This window comes from Nomia melanderi, chromosome 6 (genome assembly GCF_051020985.1).
Source record: "Nomia melanderi isolate GNS246 chromosome 6, iyNomMela1, whole genome shotgun sequence".
NCBI classification, from domain to species: domain Eukaryota; kingdom Metazoa; phylum Arthropoda; class Insecta; order Hymenoptera; family Halictidae; genus Nomia; species Nomia melanderi.
Window position 1 is genome coordinate 15681260 of NC_135004.1, and position 21689 is coordinate 15702948.

At 38.9% G+C, this 21689-nt stretch overlaps 1 protein-coding gene across 6 annotated transcripts in view; it reads left to right on the forward strand.

Moving 5' to 3' along the window:
- Positions 1-21689, forward strand: part of Trpgamma (Transient receptor potential cation channel gamma) — a 208840-nt gene that overhangs the window by 144098 nt on the left and 43053 nt on the right. For all 6 annotated transcript variants that reach the window (XM_076368223.1, XM_076368222.1, XM_076368225.1 and 3 more), the window contains 2 exons: positions 4283-4566; positions 17898-18028. In XM_076368223.1, the coding sequence (XP_076224338.1) occupies positions 4283-4566; positions 17898-18028 (415 nt within the window). The remainder of the gene's footprint in view (positions 1-4282; positions 4567-17897; positions 18029-21689) is intronic.

Here is a 21689-nt window from a genome sequence, read left to right on the forward strand (position 1 = left end):
AAAAGAACGCGGAGCTTCTGGGGTGATTTCATTACGAATCCATTGTGTTCGAGTGGGAAATCTTACAGTGGAATTGTTTTAGAGGGTTATATTAGATTGATTAACCCCTTGTCCTACAATGAGTGAGATTTGAAGTGAAGATTTTCAACGTGATTCGACAAATATGTATATTACTTAGTTCATTCGAATTTAGAGTAAATATTATTCCTCTGTAATCAACTATTATACTTAAAAGGAAATATATAACATATGCTTAGAATTTTTCTCTTTTTCGAATAAATTATTAATGATAAAGCAGTCGTACCTATCAGAGTTGAGAAAGAAATCATAGGCCAAGGGGTTAACTTTGTGTTATGGTTAACACTGTGAACTCTACGTGAGTTTTGTTTTTATTAAGTGATCGATAATATAGAAATTTGTTGAGAGGATTGTTTAATATTGAATTGTTATCTGAAAGTCGTGGAGTATGAATAATTTCTTAAATATGAGTTACTTATATAGTTTCTCTTTGAAGTTTAATATTTGTCCATTGTCAAAAAGAATTTTAAAGGAGAGTCTTCAGAGGAAAGGTTTGAAATGAACAATAGTATGTAAAATTGATATGATTTCAACAGAAAACCATTCGTGTATAAAGCGAGTAGATTTTGCAATAGAATTTCCATCGGTAGGCATTGCGTTCGTTTTATTCTTTACGGTTGCTGTCAGTTTTTCCGACATCCGGCACCATCTGCTTGAACGCGCGAGTACGTCGCATTCGTATTCAAAGAAACCGCTTGTCCCCAGGATCTATTCGCGTGAAATACGGTACACGTACACAACACCTTATGTAAATCATCGCGGTCTAACGATCTTGTTACGTAACCCCGCCACAATGGCGCGACGCTCGATAAACTAATGATGGAACGCCGCCGCTCTCGTGATATGTGCACACTCACCCTTGAAAGTAATGGCCACTGAAGAAAAATCTTTTGATCTCTTTTACTTAACTGTTCTTCAGCTGTGGTTTCATTAAAGAATTCAAAGGAAAATGAGCTTTGAATCAGGATGATTTTTTATTGAACTATTTACATGTTTGTTGAGGGTGTACTTTGATTTTGGGGTTGTTTAGTATTAGAATATTAAGTTATTAGGATGTTAGAATATTAGAATATTAGAATATTAGGATATTGGGATATTAGGATATTAGGATATTAGGATACTAGGATATTAGGATATTAGGATATTAGGATATTAGATTATTAGGATATTAGAATACTAGAATATTAGAATGATAGAATATTAGAATGATAGAATATTAGAATGATAGAATATTAGAATGATAGAATATTAGAATGTTAAAATATTAGAATGTTAGAATATTAGAATATTAGAATATTAGAATATTAAAATATTAGAATATTAGAATATTGGAATATTGGAATATTGGAACATTGGAATATTAGGATATTAGAATATTAGAATGATAGAATATTAGAATATTAGAATATTAGGATATTATAATATTAGAATATTAGGATATTATAATACTAGAATATTAGAATATTATAATATTAGAATGATAGAATATTAAAATGATAGAATATTAGAATGTTAAAATATTAGAATATTAGAATATTAGAATATTAGAATATTAGAATGTTAGAATATTAGAATATTGGAACAAATCCTGAAACTTAACAAATATCCCTTCTACTCATTCCAAGCGTTACGCAAACAAAAAAAGTTCCTCCAATAAAACTTCCAGTAAAATATAAAATCACCATAAACCCAGATACAAAGAATTAAAACAAACTCCATAAAACACAGTATAAAGTAACGCGAGTGTGAATGCTGGCTCCGCGATGATTTCCCAAAAAAAACTAAAAAAAGTATGATCCTTAAAGGACTCGGTAACTTAATGACCATTCAGTCGCTGAGCAAACGAAAAACCGGAGAGTTTGATCGCCGACCGAACGTCTCGTTCCTTTTTCCCCTATACCTATTTGAACTTTGCTCCAATCGAAACCTATTAAAGTGCCCGGAAGCGGAAAGTTCGAGCGATTTCAAAGAAACCGTACAGAAGATTATTTACCGGAGCATCTTTCGCGTTCTCTTTTTATAAATGCGCGAAAGCGAACGATGCTGTCGGCGAATCGGCGGGTACACGGCATCGAGGAATTAAAGGATCAACCGTTAACGATCGCGCCGGCGGTATTGAAAGCAAAATGTCTTCCGGATACTCGAGCCGATCGATGCGATGCGCACACAACAACGTTATTCTCTCGAGCGGCGTAGTCGCGAAAGGAGGACGTGGCGGCGGGCTGAAACGATTAATACGTAAGCCGGGCTACTGAATAAAATAAATTCTTGCGCGATTTGTAATGCTCAACGGGGTTCAATGGAGTGAAATACCATGAATATTCTCGTTTCAATGCCTCCGCATTATTGAAACCGCTGGGTATTATGTTAATCGTCTGTATTAACACTTTGTCGGGCGGTAATGAGCTTACTAACGACTAGTTTTATATTAAAGAGAGGTATACTAATATTTCTTCATTAACAGTTTTCAAATAGTAATTAGATTATATTATTCGATGTGATTTAGGATTGCAATCATAGATATAGATACCAGAGATTTTTCTATGTAGAAACTGCTCGCAGCCTAGAAAGTTCAAATTGCCGTTGAAATTCAGGTTATCTATCATAGATATCATAGATACCATAGACTTAACATATATTATAAACATTTTCTACGACGTTATGACACGCAATTAATTTTACAAGTGACTAAATCCCAAAGTTTCCACGCAAAAACCGTTCACACCCTAGAAAGTTCAAACTATCGTTCCAATTCAGTTTATCTATCATAGATATCATAGATACCATAAATTTAAGATACATTGTAAACATTTTCTACTATCTTATGACATGCAATTAATTTTACAATTGATTAAATCTCAAAGTTTCCATGCAAAAACCGTTCACACGCCAGAAAGTTCAAATTACCGTTGAAATTCAGTTTATCTATCATATATATCATAGATTCCATAGACTTAATATATATTACAAACATTTCCTTCAATCTTATGACACGAAATTAATTTTACAAGTGACTAAATCTCAAAATTTCCATGCAAAAACCTTTAACACCCTAGAAAGTTCAAACTACCGTTAAAATTCAGTTTACTACCTTCTTAATTCGCGACGACGTTAAGGCCAGAGATGGCACTGCGAAGTATTCGAAGCTCCGAAAATTACGCCGCGAAGAGTTCCGTTTCTACGTGCATGTTTGCGCGTTACCAATAAGGGAGAGTGTTCCCCGCGATCCATCATCCGTTCGGATTACCAACAGGGTGTATCCAGTTCCATTCCGTTCCGCGTTTTGTCGTTCAACTCGCCCGCTTGGGAGAGCGCGCGCTTTCTTGCGGTTACTCTTTCCTCGAATCGCCGACAACCCGATGCCGTCCTAGAAATAATAAAGATTGCTTCGGCAGGAAATCCTTCCGCACCGACTGCTTCACAATTTAATATCGAATATCTGTTAACGGAAATGAGGAACATCTTCCTCCGCGAGACAGTAGTATCTTAATGCGATTCATATTCGGTACACTTGGATTCTTTTATCGTGTAACTGTTTTTGTCGTTAATTAATACTCTTAAGTAATAGTAAACTTTTGAGAGCTAGTTGAGAAACAATCGGATTCTTTTATCGTGTAATCGTTTCGTCGTTAATTAATACTCTTAATCCACTGGACTTTCATCCAGACGCAACAAATTATTTCTCAACTAGGTCTCGAAAGTTCACTATTCAAAGACTACCCCAAATTTTTCACAATCAAATAAAACTGCATAAAATTAATTTCTACAAACAAACTCAAACTTCATTCCATCTCGTCAATATTCCAAACGCAACAATTATACTCACGAAGAAATAAATCCCTAAGAATCCTATTGTCGAGCGACTGTCAAGTTTAAAGACTAAACACGCGGAAATCTGTAACAATCGATCAAACAAACCTGCAGAGAATCAGCTTCCGCGCGGGAGATCGGTCGGCAAACAGCGCGGAACTGAAAGCAAACTCAAATAATTTCCATCTCTCGGTTCGCGTGTAAGAAGCAAAGAAAACCCGCTCATCGATATTCGAAACGCCGCGTCGCTCGACACACAGCGCGTCGCGCGTCGCGTTTAGTTGACTTTCCGTTGCATCGGAGCCAGTCGTCGATCACGGCACGCGATATTTACCCCCGCTAGTCGGGAGACTCGACGGTTCCCTAATCAAAGTTCCGCCTCGGCTCGTTTCAGAAAGCGCGTACGAAGATGAGGAGCAATTCGCCAGGGGCGCGAGATCCCCCGGTGAAACAGCCGACGACGAAATTGGCGCGCATGACGTGGGCTGCGCGAACTTTTCCGTGAGGATGGGCACCAACGCGACGAGGGCCTGGAATTCGAGCGCCGGGGGCGGCTTTCTGCGGGGCGCCGGACACCGGGTCACCTTCGACCCCGAGGCACCGCCGCCGCCGCCCGAATCGGCGCAGCAGCAAACAATGAACCTCCTCGACAAGCCGAAGGATGACTACAAGGTCAAGGTAAGTTCGACAAACCGAAACTATTATAAACTATAGAAAATTATTTTACAAGTATTAAATGATGGCGTCTGCGAAATATTTAAATTAGTTCCATATCTCTCCATAGACACATGTGCTTCGAATCTGAAACTCTAATTTTTATAATTGAAAGTTAGTCACTCTAATTGCTCGGCAGTTTTAGTTTCAAATATTACGAGCCCAGCAGAATCATCTAGCTCTTTGCACTCCAAGGTCCCTTTGAGTCACCACTCGATTGGTGCATCAAAATTGTAAAATTTCGTATTTAATGTTAAGTTTTGAGTAATCTGCCGATACATGAAATGTGGAAATAAAATAGCATTGTTCCACTTATTTTGTGAATAGATTCATCGTTAAGTTAGTTGAAAAAATGTCATCTATATTTCATAAAAATAAATTAAATATTTACAGTGACAAATGTTTGGAGTGCAAAGGGTTAAATGAAGGCGTTTCTGCGAAATATTTAAATTAGTTCCATATCGCTCCAGATAAACAATATAATATTCCGTTTTATTATCATTTTAACACTAGACTTACACGCGTTTATTCTATTTTTCCTACAAAACGTCGCGTTTGTCTATAAATCGCGAAAATTACCTTGAAAGTCAATCGCACGAATGAAACTCTTCTAAAACTGTTACCGAACAATGTTTAAAAAACTCAATATCCGTCAAATTCGGGTTCCGTGAATCTCTGAAGTTACAAAGAAAGGATTACCGTTTCTTCGAAACGCGTCAGGTTAACGAAACATCGATCGTTCGAACCGCGATTTGATCGTTCGATCGATGGATCGTCCTATTTTTTGGTTTTCTCCGGGACGCGGCTCGTTACGAATGACCCGTGAATCGGATCCGGAGATGTAATAAGCCACGGGCCGCGCCAGTGAAGAGAAGAATGGAAGAAAGCAAGCGAACGATAACTGCGTTACGACGTCGATCCAATTTGCGGAAGTTACCGTTGCGAAGCGGGTAGAAGTTTCCCCGGCGATCGTGGTCCCGCGGCCTTTTATTGCTTTCTTGAAAACTTCTCTGCCGACCGGCGATTATCTAGCGATCCACCGAATCCTCGGGGATGAAGCAAACTGCCGGGAGACGACGCCCGTCCCCGCAATTGGGGAAGCTTAACGCTATTTCGATAATCGCGGGTAATCTGATTCCAGCAATCGATGGCTGCGATTTAAGAAAATAGTAACGAGGTGCGGACCTTCGAGAATGGACCGTTATCCCTAGTCCTTTTATCTATTTCGTTGCTACAGCGTTGACTCTATCTTGTGTTTTTGTGTTGTCTAGATTTGGTTGGGGATAGGGGACTTTTCAAAATTAGGTTGGCGGGTGTAAGATTTCAATTGATCGTTGATTAGAGAGATTTGAATGTTGGAAGGTGTTTGTAGGAGAGATCCATCGATCGTCCGAGAGTCTGTTTTGAAAATCAATGGCTTGGGAAATGGACGATTTCAATCGATTGTTGATTAGAGAGTTTGAAATGTTGAAAAATATTCATAGAAAAGATCCATCGATCGTCCAAGAGTCTCTTTTCAAAATCAGTGAGTTGGCAAATGGAAGATTTCGATCGATCGTTAATTAGCGAATTTGAAATGTTGGAAGATGTTTATAGAAGAGATCCATCGATCGTCCAAAAGTCTCTTTTCAAAATCAGTGTCTTAGCAAATGGACGATTTCAATCGATTGATTAGAGAGTTTCAAATGTTGGAAGACATTCATTCTCAAAATCAATGGTTCAACAAATTCAAGACTTTAATGAACCGTTCGTCAAACAGTTTCAAACGTTGACAAACACACGAAAGATCAGTCATCTAAAAGTCTTCCTCGTTCATTAGTTGGAGAGATAGTCCCGCTTAATTGTTCCACAAACCCGAGTCTTTAATTAATCCTTTGCCAAACAGCTTCGAATGGCTAAGAACAGACTCTTATGTGGAAAGCTTTCCAGTTCTCGTTTCTTCGAGCTTGTACTTTCACGGCTATTTGCTTCTCCTGTTTAACCAATCATCTAACTTGTAAGATTCATTTAGTTGCCAGTGAGTCGAGAGTAGATTACTAAATCTACGACGAATTAATTCTACATCTTATAAGATTTTTAAAGTAAAAGTTTGTAGAGTTTCTCATAACATTTAGATATAATTTCATGATTTTTCAAGCATTGTCTACTTTGTTGTCACAAATTATTTTCTCAGAGAAATATTTTCCTTTGAATTCCTCGTCGATCGCAATGAATTGTACCAGGATGAAAAGCACTAGCTCTTGCATGAGAACTTTTACGATATCTCAGTTCGGCGTTTTCATTTCTACTGCATCGTAAAAGCCCGGTTAGATCGATTCCTCGCAGGCTGAAGGAACGATATGCACAGAGAGAGAACTCGTGTCTAAGTTATGGTACGTTGACATCACTGGGAAGTTTCAAATACGTGGGATTTGACAATTAGAAATTCCATTCTTTCGTGTTCCAATGAAATAATTAAAAATGACTAATATTTTAAATTACTAGTGTTTCAACTTGTCAATATCACAATTTGTCAACATTGTAATTTACCAAGATCGTGAATTTCTCATATTTTAAATTACTAATATCTCAACTTATCAATATTATACTTTACCAACATTGTAATATACCAATACTCTAATTTACCAATATTTCAAACATTGTAATTCACTAACATCGAAAATTACTAATATTTTAAATTACTAGTATTTCAACTTATCAATATTGCAATTTGCCAACATTGCAATTTACCAAGATTGTAAATTTCTCATATTTTAATTTACTAATATTTCAGCTTATCAATATTATACTTCACCAACATTATAATACACCAATATTCCAATTCACCAATATTTCTAATTACCAACACTGCAAATTACCACCATCACAAACTACTTACATCATAATCCATCAATACCGCAAATTGCTACTACTATAAATTAATAATATTCCAAGTCTCCAACCACGAGGCGGTTCTAACAAGCCCAATTTCTCTTTGAAAATGCCAAGGCAAGGGGTTAAGCGGACGACGTTCGCAAGGATCCCGTCTGACCATACACCGACGCGATCCCCTGCCGTCGTACCGTACGCGCGTAATCCCCGCGCTGAAATCAGTGTTTAATCCTCGCGGGATGAAAAGCGGCGCGGTGAGCTCGCCTCCCTTTATTGCCTCGTAAACGTCCTCGACGAGACGCCGGCTGTCAACTGCACCCGGGATATCGCGGTTTCATTCAGTCCGATTCAATCTTTCTGCCTCTGTTCCGCGTCTGCGACGCGCGTGCGGTCGATCCGCCGCGTTTCCTTTTGTTCCGTGGGACAGTTTGATTCACGGGCTGCATCAAAATCTCCTCGGACGGCTGCTGGATAGGCTCCTCGCGGCAATAAATATAAAACGTGACTGGGGCTTAATTCTTCTGACTGATGGTCTGCAGGATGACACCCGGCGCACGCGAAATTTCAAACACGTGACCGAAATTGAACGGACGGGGGTTATTTCGAACTTTTTGTTCGAAGATAAGATGTGTGTACGTAACAATTGAGGTATTACGTAGTACATTGTGATATGTGAATTAACGTTTTGGAAACTTGAAATTTTTTATTAATAGTAAATCTACTGATTAGTTGAATAGCCTTTCGAAATTTTTGGTCTATAAGATGACAACGGCATGGGCGAAATGTCAAAAACGTGACCGAAATTGAAGAGACGCTTGGGATTATTTAAAACTAAATGTTTCTAGAAGCTAGGAACTTTTCTGTTTAACAGAAATCTGAGTAGTTGAATAGCCTTTCGAAATTTCTCTATATCAATTTCAATGGTGCTTGAGACTTTACTTGATTTATAATTCAGTTAGCGTATTTGAATCAATTTTTTAAATATTTTCTCTGAGAAATATCTAGTACCTCTTTAATAACTGCAAAAAGACAGCAATGGATCATTTTGACATGTGACTTAGTCAAATCCAATTATAATAGTTCATTTAATTAAATGATGATTATCTAGAAACATTTCTATATTAAATATTTAATATTTCTATATTAAAAATAATGCTATCTAATGTGGTGACAATCAGCTCGATGATTACGGAGTAATACTAAAGCAATTCAATCGAATGATTTAATATTAAATTCTTTCTGTTTTATGTATCTTGTTCGGCGTTCAACGTGTTAAGCTTAATTAGATTTTAGTGATCCATTTGTTCGGTTTTATTGGGATTAATGATACCGAAGTATAAAGGGGAATTAAATTGTCGGATGAGAATTAAAATATTTCAGTACTGTAACCTCCGTTCGACGCGATTAAAAGATTTCACCGCGCAACGTTCATCGAGCATCCAGTTTCCACGCATTTACCGTGATCATCCGATGTTATAACTTCCCTTCACGATCGACGATTAGCCCATAATTCATCGGTCATTGATCAATCTACACTAAAACCGTGCGTGCAATCTCATCATCGATTGATGATGCGAACACGCAAACACGGGCGTCTGCGCAACTACACTCGCGAATGTTAAATCATTCGAGAGCCGGTTCGTGCCTGATTATCCACGTCAAAAATAGGAACCTCGAATAACCGAACCAATCGACACCCGAGTGGTTCGAATAATCGACTAGAACAGAATATAGAGCAAATGAGCCGCTCGAAAGCCAACGCGGTTCATTCGAGAAAACAGAAACCAAGGAAATTCATGTTTCGAAGCTACAAAAGTTACTTCGATTTATTTCCTGAGAAACGTAGTAAGAAACTTGGTAAGAATACTTATCTAATCAGATCAAAAATATTGTATTACAAAAAAATATCAAAAAATAACATTTATTCAAATAAACTTACTTTGATTTATTTCTCGAAAAACATAGTAAGAAAATTAATAAGAGTACTTATCTAATGAAATCACAAATACTGTATTACAAAAAAATATCAAAAAATAACATTCAAACAAAGTTCCTTCGATTTATATCTTCAAAAACATATTACAAAGAAATATCAAAAAATAACATTCAAATAAAGTTACTTCGATTTATTTCCTGGGAAACATAGTAAGAAACTTAATAAGAATACTTATCAAAAATATATCAAAAAATAACGTTCAAACAAAGTTCCTTCGGCTTATTTCTTTAAAAAACACAGTAAGAAAATTGATACCGATAAACAGAAGCGCCTCCGCGCTCTCCAATTTTGGCGCAACACGAGAGCGCCGTAGCGCTGCTCAGCACTCGAGCGGTTAAATTCCCCTGCCACGAATTCTACACCCCTTTTCCCCTAATTGCACGATCTGGACCGGCGCGCGCGACGTCTGGAAATAATAAGGAGTGGAGGGCAGAAGTGGCATTGACTCAAGTGGCCGCGTGAGCCAGCGCGCGCGATTACCCCTCTCGGCTTCAAGAAGATGACATACTGTGCCAAGGGCCGGCACTGACAGCGAACGAGTGTTTGCTTGGGCGCACCCTAATTGTCGAGCCGCCACACCCTCCGCAAACACTGTCCATCATCCGCCGTCGCCTCTCCTCCTCCTCCGCCGCCTTGCCCTCCCCCTCGCTATTACCCCCACCGATGAACCCTTTTCCACCAGGGACCCAGAGGTATACGCGCGCACACAACACCGCTGGCCGTCCTTGCGCCCAAAGGACGCGAGCAATTCTATGATTAGAATCGTCGAGGCTGGCGCGGATTAATTGCTGGAGACAGCCGGCATTGGGGCCCCGTTGAGGCCCCGTGAATGTTCAGATATGCTGAAGAAGTTGTGGAAGGAACGTCTCAGTTAGCTTTTCTCAGGTTATTTTCGATACGTTTGCTGTTGGTCAATGTGTTAACATTGCACTCGACAATATTTCTCATTACAGACATTCATTATTCGTAACGTAGATACTTGTGTTATAGTTAGTTACGTATGTAGGTATAATATTAATGGTGATGATATTGTGATTAATTGAAATACTAGTGATAATGGTAATAGCGATAATAGGAATAGTGATACGAATAATTTTAATAGAAGTAACAGTAATAATAATAGTAATGGGGATAATAGTGATAGTAATAATAACAGCAATAATAGTAATAGTAATAAGAATAATTATGATAGAAATAACAGAAATAATAATAGTGATAAGAATAATAGTAACAGTAATTATAATAGAAATAACAGTAATAATAATAGTAATGGGAATAATAGTGATAGTAATAATAACAGCAATAATAGTAATAGTAATAAGAATAATTATAATAGAAATAACAGTAATAATAATAGTATTAGGAATAATAGTAACAGTAATTATAATAGAAATAACAATGATAATAATAGTAATAGGAATAATAGTAACAGTAATAATAACAGCAATAATAGTAATAGTAATAAGAATAATTATAATAGAAATAACAGTAATAATAATAGTAATAAAGTAATAATAACAGAAATAATAACAGCAATAACAGTAATAAGAAGAAGTAGAGGAAGAATAAAGATACCGACGAGTATACTCGCCATACGCAGCTATCCGGTTAAGAACGGGACATCTCCGTCTCCGGTTACCATCGAAAATTTCATTTCCGTCGCGGATCGAACGTGTTTACGGATCGTTGCTGCGCGTGCAGCCGGCTCGCCCGTGGAAATACTCGGATGATCGGGGCTCCGGAGGCCGGGATACCAAGAGAATACGCGATATCGCGTTAAATCTCGCTTAATGGACTCCGGCCCATTCGAGCTGAATCGTAATTTCGTTTGTTTTGTTGTCCCGGGGGCTCCGTTGGATTTTGCGTTATCGCGTTCGTAAATTCTTCCGTTCCGCCGTTGATGGCTGATTTTCTCGATTGATGGCCACTGTTTCCTCCAGAACATCGTCCATACAAACTGTTTATTCCGGAGACTATGAAACCCGATACTTCGAATGTCCAAGTCAATTTATTCTCGCCAGTTATGATCACGTTTGAAAATATTCCGCGCGGGAACAATGCTGTCTCGTACTTCTCGTAACGAACTATTCGAAGTTGAGTCGAGAAATGAAAGCAACAATCTATGCTTACACTCTATCATCTGAGACAAAACCACTGATCACCTAATCATATGAAGTCCACTTCTAAAACATACCATTAACACAATACTCAAACATAACATCCAAGATAATTCTATGAATCATTCAATTTCCTAATAATTCATTTTCAAGAATTCAGTTCAAATTTCCAGAGAACCTATCACTAATCCCATTCCTCACAATTCAAATAATTAAACAATCCCATTAAAATCTATATCTACACATACCGAAGAATGCTCACAACCCAAAATCCATCTCAAACTCACGAACCATTTCTCATAAATCCCAAGTCTCCAGCAACATTCCATACCTTAAGTAACCAACCAATAACACGAAATATCACTAGACATCCAGCAGCTTAATTAAACAATCCATTAAAATCAATACCTACATATACCTAAAAATTCTCACGTAACCCAACACCCATCTCAAACTTCCATACCCTAAATAACCAACCAATAACACCAAACATCACGATACATCCAACAGTTTAATTAAACAATCAATTAAAATCAATATTCACACACACCTACAAATTCTCACAACCCAAAACCCATCTCAAACTTCCATACCCTAAGTAACCACCCAATAACACCAAACATCACGATACATCCAACATCTTAATTAAACAATCCATTAAAATCAACATCCACACACACCAAAGAATTCTCACGTAACCCAAAACCCATCTCAAATACACGAACCACCTCACCGAAATCCCAAGTCAGCGACGTTCCACACCCTAAGTAACCAGCCAATAACACGAAATATCACGAGACATCCAACAGCTTAATTTCCAGAGCCAACAGCCGTCCGTTCCGAGCGACATAGCGTCTAGCGAAGGTGTACATCCCCGTATCCGCGACGCAAACGTAGCGGCGAAGTCAAACGTCGAATTAGCAGCGAACCGAAGCCAGGATCCCCGGGGTTTCGGATAAGATAATTGAATAGACGGCGAGCCCTTACGATCGCGCCGTGGCAATTCGCAACGTTATCTCGGGCATTCGAGATCCAGCCGAGGGAGATCGCAACGCCGCGATCCGAGAATGGGTTTCCCCGTTAGCCACGGAACCGGCGCGGGGGCATAAAGGCTAATACCGCCTTTGAATGCCGCGCGCTCTTCTCATTGTTTCCCTTTACGCTTGATCTTTACGTGTTGCGTCCCGCGGAGCGCATCGGCCGAGAATTCTTCGCCGGGCCAGCGGCCGGCTCTTAACTGCGCCCGTAACGAGAACTCGCCTCGCAACGAGGGCTCTTCACGACGAACAATGGACGGCTATCCGAATCGTTAATTGCTTCCCCCGTTCCCCCCTGCGATCGTCCCAATTTCAGCTTTCGATTCGACCGTGCACGGATGCAGCTAGCTATCGGCCTGACGTGCGGTTCTTTTTATGAGCCTGGGAATGCTGGGAGGAGGTAGCAATTGGAAAGCGAAAGTTTAAGGATGGATTCTGTGATTTCGTAGATGTTTTCGGAGATTGATTATCAATTGTTCGAGGGAATTGGGGTTAGGTCTAACCTCTTTTGGAATCAAGCTTTAAGAGTTGCTTATGGGTTTCTGTCTTTAAAGGCTCAAATGTTTTCTGCTCTGTTGCTTCTATAACTTTTTTTGTTTTTTCGTTGCTCTGTAACTTCAATGTGTCTACCGAGAGTTAATTGATTTGTCATTCAGTTTGCGTGTTGATATATCGATTTCTATAACCCTTAACCTCTTGTCCTACGAGTGAGACTCGTGAAGATTTTCAACATGATTCAACAGATATATATACATTGTTAACATGCAGTAGTAATGCAATTCAATCAAATGATTTAATATTACATTGTTCTCATTTCGTGTACTTTGTTCTATCAAATCGTGAGGTACTCAACGTGTCGAACATTATAAATGTAATTTAAACTTTTCCATTTCTCGCAATACTGTTCACATATTTTTGAGCTTACGTAAGGTTCACGACCTGCACTTTCAGCTACAGTCGACTATACTCCACTCTACAGAAGTTTCGGTGGCCCTTGGATGTAACTGGGGCGAAAAAAAGTAGAATGCCCGAGCAGTAAAGGGGCTCGAAAGATCAGTGAAAGGAGCGGAGGGTCACTTGATAGGATTATAATGTCTCGGGTGGTCCTTGGAAATCCCTGAAAGGAAATGAAAGGGAACGACCGACTTCGGAATGGTATGAAAAATCCCTAGAGATCTTTCGAACAATTCAAACGACGTTAGATCATTTCAGAATAATTTCACCTTTCAACCGGGCATTGTTCGAACGACTCGAGATCTATTCGATTGATACAGTGAACACTGGAGGATTGTACACTTCAATATTGAACTTAACACTTCGCGAAACGACGCTAAACTTGGATCCAGTTAATCACCATATTCCTCAAAATGGCGGTTCCTTTTTCCTTGGAAGCATTGAATATTCGAAATGATTTGAAAACGAAATTTCACTTGAATATTATAACGAATATAGGAAGAAATCGAGAGAAATTATCAATTTTTATAAGGATGGATAATGCATAAATTGAACAAAACTATTTCATTCCAATGTTTCACATACCGATGTGCCATTAATGATCCAGCGCAAAGAAAAGGATTTTATAAATCAAATCTTAATAACAGAAGTAATATTTCATTTATACGAACGTCAAATATTCGGTTCTTCGAATTCTATCGAAAATTCCCATCAAGTTCCCGACTCGATGTTATAGTGGTAGACTTCGGAAGGTGCAGTGGTCTAGACTAGCAGCTAAAAACATCTGAGAACATCTACTTAAGTGAGCCTCGGGGAATAGACAGGATAGCCAGCAAGTTCGACGTGTGGATTAATAGCAAGGTATTGTTGTCCCTGGATATTTTGGAAGTTCCCAACAGAATCCACGATTCTTCGGGCAGCCTTTGTGATGCCGTGACGGTTATCGATCGGGGGATGAAACTTCGGTGAGAGATGGCTGAAATTAGGATGATAAATGTGCCACGACGCTCGCTGTAGCCGCTTAAGCACATGGCTTTCAGCACGCCGAGCGAGAGGTCCCGCAACGCCGGGCGAAAGCGGGTTCGAGGGGTCGATACGAAGGGTCACTATTATTGTCAACGTTCCCGATGTGTCTCCAATCTTGGGAAGAGCGCGGCAACATTTCTCGTTGGGATCCCGGAATTTTCTGCGATTTTTTAGGAATTTCGACGTCTCCGCTGTGAAAATGGCGCATCTTCGATTACGACGAAGATTTTAACCAGTTAACCCTTTGTACTCGAGAGGTGACTCACCACTTGACTTGATACAGCGAAATTATAAAGTTTTATATATAATAAGCTTTGTATAATGCATCGATACGTAGGATATTGAAATAAAATAACTTTCCTTCTTAATTCACATATGTTTTCTCATTAATTAGTTTCAAAGATCGTCTGTATCCTATCAGAAATTAGTTAAATTAGTTTCAAACACTATCGTCTATGTCTCGTTGGAAGATGTTGGATATTTCTAGTGAAAAACTTTCGAGTGTAAAGTTTAACTGTGGAATCTAGTTGGAAAACCTCTCGTTCTGCGCGCAATAAAATAAAATGGAGCGTGTACTCGTCGAACGCAGGACGAATACGCAGATTATATTTTAATGAGAGATCAAAGCGAAACAAAGAATTACACGTTTATGTGAGCAAATAAAGAATTCATCGGTGAAAGGATTAGTATCGTGTCAAGCTTCACGATGACGTGTATACTCGTCAAGCACAGTTAACTGGTTAAAGCAAGTTTAATATTTCATTCGAATTCACAAGAATTCGGTAATATTTATTTTGTTAAACTTATCGTACATATATATAACAAATCGTACGTATATAACAACAGAATAACAAAATAAATATTACCGAATTCTTGTGAATTCGAATGAAATATTATTCTTTTCTTATCGATCACTATACTTACGATTATGTACGATTTCTTACTCAACTATGATCGATACAGCTACTTTATTATTAATAAATCATTGAAAATCAAAGAAGATCTAGGTACATTCTGTGGCAATGTTCGGTATAATCGATTACTGTACTTTGTGTCAAATATTGCTATAGAGTATACCTAGATTGTTTTTGATTCTCAGTGAATTATTAATGATAAAGTAGTTGTATCGCTCATGGTTGAGAAATAAATCGCGAGGCAAGGGGTTAAAACACATTCCGTTCCCGGAATTGCCCATCGTTCTCGCCCCATCCACGTTATGCAAATAACTTTAAGGCAATTACGCGCAGTCGATAAACAATGGCCGGGCTATTCCGACGCGAGAAAATCGAGCAACGCGGCGGGTCGGCGCGAGATCAATCACCAGTCTTCGATCTCGTTGGACGAGAAAGAAAATCGATCAACGTCGACTCGAGGTTAACCGCAACGTCTCAGGATTGACAATCTCGAGACGTTCTCTCGTATTCTAAGGAATTTCGGTATCAGAGATTCGTTTCGTTCCGCAGTTATTAAGAAGATAACGGATATTTCTCTGAGAAATTGTTGGACCGTATCAAACTTTAGTAATTCATTTAAATTCAAGATTATAATCTATTTCTTCCATATTAACGAAAAGCTTTGGCTGAGAAAAATTGGTAACAATGTTCTATTCATAATCAAATGGGTACATGGATAATGGTTGACTTGAAGTTATATTAATTGTTAGACCGTATCAAACTTTACTAATTCATTTAAATTCAAGATTATAATCTATTTCTTCCATATTAACGAAAAGCTTTGGCTGAGAGAAATTGATAACAATGTTCTATTCATAATCAAATGGGTACATGGATAATGGTTGACTTGAAGTTATATTAACGTTGCTCACCGAGAAAATGTATGCATTAACCCCTTAGCCTATGATTTCTTTCTCAACTCTGGTCGATACACTTTGTCATTAATAATTTATTGGAAAAAGAGAAACATTCTAAGCATATGTTATGCCTACATTTCCTTTTAAGTATAATACTTGATTACAGAGGAATAATATTTACTTTGAATTTGAATTAACTGAATATATATCTACATATAATTTATGAAAATCCTTCATATATGGTGATTCACTATCAATCGCAGTCAAGGGCATTTAGAAAGTATTTACTTTCCCAAAATCAATAAAGTTACTCTCTTTTTTCATAAGTGCCTCAGAAACTCATCTGAGACATGCCAAGGCCATGCATTGTCCTTCATTCCTCTAATAATCTCCGAGGATTACCCAGGTTCATTTTCAATCAGGGACCCTTTATTACTTCCTGGTGATCTTCAAGAACCGTCTAATCTAAGCTATTCCAGAGCACCGTCCTAACCCTTGGTCCCTTTCAGCTATCATCAAGCACATGAAAAAAGTTTAGGGGATTAGGAAAGGGTGTTCCCAGATAGCAAGAGGGCTGAGAGGGTGATAATAAGTCAACTAAAGGACAGATGAGACGTGGATGACCGTAGGGCTTGAAAAAACTGATGGACAGTGACTTATTTCCTTAATGACTCTGTGATGCTTCATCATTCTTATTAACCTCTTGCTTCATCGTATTAAACTTGCGGAAACTTCGAACAGAACAAACATGATTATTACCCCATTCTTTGTCATTCAAATATTCTTTTCTTATCAATCATTACATTCCATAGAAATTTTCCGTTGTTTACATTATTACTGACAAAGTAATCGATTGTTGAAAAGAGAACATAGGACAGAGTTAACCCTTTGAACTCCATAGGCTCCAATATTGCACCAGTTGTAATATCAAATATTTTAACGAATCAAAGAAATTACTCTAAAATTATTCAATTTTCCACACATCCAAATTTTCTACTGAGAAGGAAAATAAAAAATCGAAGAAATGTTATAGCATTTCTAATTTTCATTAAAGATACTATAAAAATTAGTTGCAGTCACTGACAAATTACAAAACCATCTGGAGTGCCAAGGGTTAACAGAAAAATAGTTCCTTCGGATCTCGAAACCCAGATCTTCAAAATCAGATCATTAAGATGCGCGTTCCGTGATTTCTCAACGAAAACCACCGTAAATTCACCGGATACCTACGAAATTCGACGTGGAGATCGACGCGGTCCATAAACCTGGCGTTAATAACGTATAAAATGACGTCCCGCGCTGTAACGTTGCCCCGACCGTCAAGTTCCCCGAAGTTTTCCCCCGAATTCGACGGTTTCCGCTGAAGAAGCGCATTACAATGTTATCGACCGGCGTAAAAGTAATAAAGGGGAGGCTCCGTTGTTCGAACAGCGAGGCGATCGCGCGGACGTAAGGTGTCTAATAAAAAGTTACGATGATTTCAGAGGCACAGTATCCACGGCATGAACGAGGAAGAGAACGTCGTCAGGCCGCACCAGGAAATGGCCAGCCTGTCCTGCCATGAGAAGAAGTACCTTCTCGCGGTGGAACGCGGCGACGTGGCCTCCGTCAGACGGTGAGACTTCCAACTTTTAGAAACTTCGGAATTTATGCCGCCGAACGCCGTCCCGGGGTAAAAAAAACCACGCGGCGGAGGAGAATCCATTTAGGGAGGGCTACAAGATTCGCGAAGTTTAATGAGAAACCAGTTACATGAATTACAAATCCGACGGTTTTTCCTGATTTTCACCATTAGCGGAGCGGAAGTTCGGAGCGAGCTCCGTGGAAATATGCTGTAGAGTGGTTTAGAAGAAATTTTAGCGAGAGATGAGATCAGGAGTTTCTTTTGGGAATTAAGGGAATAATAGTCAATCAACCCTTTCGATCTGAGGTATTTTGCAATTTTTATGATTACTTGATCCTATTACGCTCGGTAATTCTAGTGTTGATATTGTTGAATAAAGTGATCGAATATAAGTTCAGAATGTTTGTGGTAGTATGGAATTGCTGGTGCTGCAACGGTTGATTTATAAAATTTCATGTTTTCGAAGTTAATCTCAGTTTAGCTTTTAACCCTTTCGAACGAAGATTCTTTGAAATATACAAAATATTCAGCGGATGAAGCTAAATTATATATCGATTGCTTAGATAATTGAAGAAAGGAAACTACGTACTGACTTCTTGCTGTTCGAGTAATTAAATCACCCCTTTGTGACTTAGCATTCCAAATAATTCGATTCCATTTGAAAACTGAATTTTTCTATTTTTACAAAGACAAATTTTAACCCTTTAACGAAGGTTCTGTGAAATGTACAAAACCTTCGACAGATGAAGTTAAATTATATATCTATTGCTTAATTAATCGGAAAGTGGGAAATTACGTACTGACTTCTTGCTATTCGAGTAATTGAATCACCCCTTTGTGACTTAGCATTCCAAATATGAAAATTTCATCTCGCCGAAAATCATTCGTCCGCAAAGAGTTAATGTTGTTAGTCGGATGGGAAGGATTCACTGGATATCATAGTATGTGTATTTCTCCGACGTTCCCCCAAAGGAGTACTCGTGATTGCTTGTTAGGCGAATCCCTCGGATTGATAAGACCAGACGAGCGTTTAATCATTCGCAAATAAGACGCACGTGCGTCCGTCCGACGTGTGTTTCCCTCGTTACCGGCGTCCGTGGGCGAGCACGTGTCTGCCGAAAAGAGCACACGTGCTAGACGGCGAGCAACGTGCAACGTGTGTGCGAAATTACGAACTATACGGATCAAAATTGGGAATGGACACGGTAGTAATGATTGCATTGCAGTTTCTCTGTGTTTGGAAGCGTCTTCGAACTAATGATACGCAGAATTAAGAAAATCTAAAGATATTACTGTGAGACAAAGAAAAATGCGAGTTGAATGAGTTAGACGGAAAATTCATAGAAGCAGAGTTAAAAGGTCACGATCAAATTATTCGAATTTATATCAATTGAAGTAAAATTCTTTGTAATCGATATTAGATCTCTAAAACAAATGTAAGATCCTAATGATTCTAGACTCTCTTCCTCTCAAAATATTAACACTAGAACTGCCAGACACTTCAAAATGGCTGATTTCAAAATTCTTCGCCATTATTGACACAAACTACCGGACGTTCAAATTTATTTTGTAAGTACTCAAATTACGAAGGCGCGTTTGCGACAGATTTTTCATTAAATTTATGTATCAGATACAATACTAGGTGATCCTTCGAATCTCAAGGAACATATTGTTCTAATTTCTATAGAAAATTCGAATTAATCTAATTCCTCGGCAGTTTTAGTGTTAAGATGACAAACATTCTCCGTAAGAAGTTTCAAGCTAAATTCCCGCATTTGTGGAAGTGCAGCGATAAGAAGCTATTCGAACCTCTAGAAATCTGCTCTAATTTTTATAACAAATTGTAAACAGCTGTCTTCTTACTCGGTGATTCTAGCGTTAACAACAAAGCGCCTTTCGCGAAAAGAACCTCGCAGTTCCTCTGTAAATTCCAACTGAAACACTAAATTCAGGCCTCGGTGCAGCGAACACGTCAGCCTCCGTTCAGAATTGAATTCCCGAGCGAGTTCCTATGCGTCGCGCGATCACGTATACCGGAAACAACGAAAGTTGAGCTGAATCACATAATGTCCCGCCGCCTAAATGGCTCGCTGATTCCAGGTCTCGTCACGCCGCGCCGGGCGGTTCGTGTAAATGGACTTTTACTGTACTTCGAGGCTCGCGGACTATAAATTTTAGGGGCGCACGAGAACACAAAAATATAGAGCAGTCGCGACGAAGGTGGAACCTCGATTATCTGAGTGAATTAAAAGCAACATCGTGCGGGTAATTAGATGTAGCTCGAATAACCCAGCAGTGAAACGAATGAAACGAATGTATCACTATAATTTGTATAATTAATTTCTTTTATTCAAAACAATTTTAATTTTATTATACATTTTATTATTTATTAATATATATTTGTTATTACAATTTTATATTTATTTAATTTTATTCAACAAAAAAGTTGTAACAGTTTATTTTAAGATTCTTCAGACATTCATTATAGTACTGAAATGAAACTTCTTTAAAGGTTTTGCACATTCCAAAGAATCTTCGTCCGCGAAGGGTTAATCACGCTTCCAAATATCTTTATCCGACGTCAATGTTATCATTCTAATTGCTTAACACTAGAACTACCGAGCATTTAATACGATTAATATGCAATTCCCATAAAAATTGTAACAGTTTATTTTCAGTTTCTTCAGACATTCATTATACTAAAATGAAATTTCTTTGAAGGTTTTGTACATTTCAAACAATCTTCGTCAATTTTAAACTTCTTTGAAAGTCCCCAAATTAATGTCCACATCAAAGATCATTATCCCGTCGATTTCGTAACGTTCCCAATCTGTTCCCAATATTGTCCGTAGTTTCCTCCAGTGAATCGCGAAGCCCGGGCCGCCGAAAATTAGAGTACCGTTCCCATCGCTTTCGAGCGCGCCGCGGACAAAGAGCGCGCCGCGCGGAAGTAGGCGCCCGTTGTTTCTATGCAAACGAGTATACAGCGGCGTGGGGAAGCGCGTATATCACCGGCCGGGATGTATGTAGGTCTCGCGCGCGATAAAGAGAACGAGAAATCCCGCGGGGGAAGGTCAAAGGCGCGGCAGATGTGTCCCAGTACGGCCGCGACAAAAGATCTAATTATCAAACGAGCGATTCCGTGGCGATTCCGTGATCCCGTAGCTTCGTGGAATTCTTGACGCGCCGGCCGGCTGCTCCCGGCGTAATTAATGCCCGATTGCGACGCGCCGCGAAGTTTCAGCGGCCGTGGAATTCTCATTTGGCTCGGTCTCGTAAACGGGACCGAACCGGATAGAACACGGCTTTCGCCGGGGACGCGGTTTGTTCGCATAATGGAGGGGACAACGGGCGTTCCGCTTGAAAAATGTGTACGGGACCGAGCGCAGGTCGTGCTCAGGGCGGCGGACTTGCCCCAGATTGTGGGATCGGGAAAGAGGTCCTGGTTATCGTGAGTCTTGAATATTTTAGTATTTCTGGGACTGGCTTTGTTATGGTGTTGTACTGTAATATTGAATTCTTTGAGTTTTCTTTAGTATTCTGGTATTATTTTATTGGATTTCTTGAGGTTTCTTTGATCTTATGGTACTGTGATATTGGAGTCCTTGATTTTTGATGGTGTTGTACTGTAATATTGAATTCTCTGATTTTT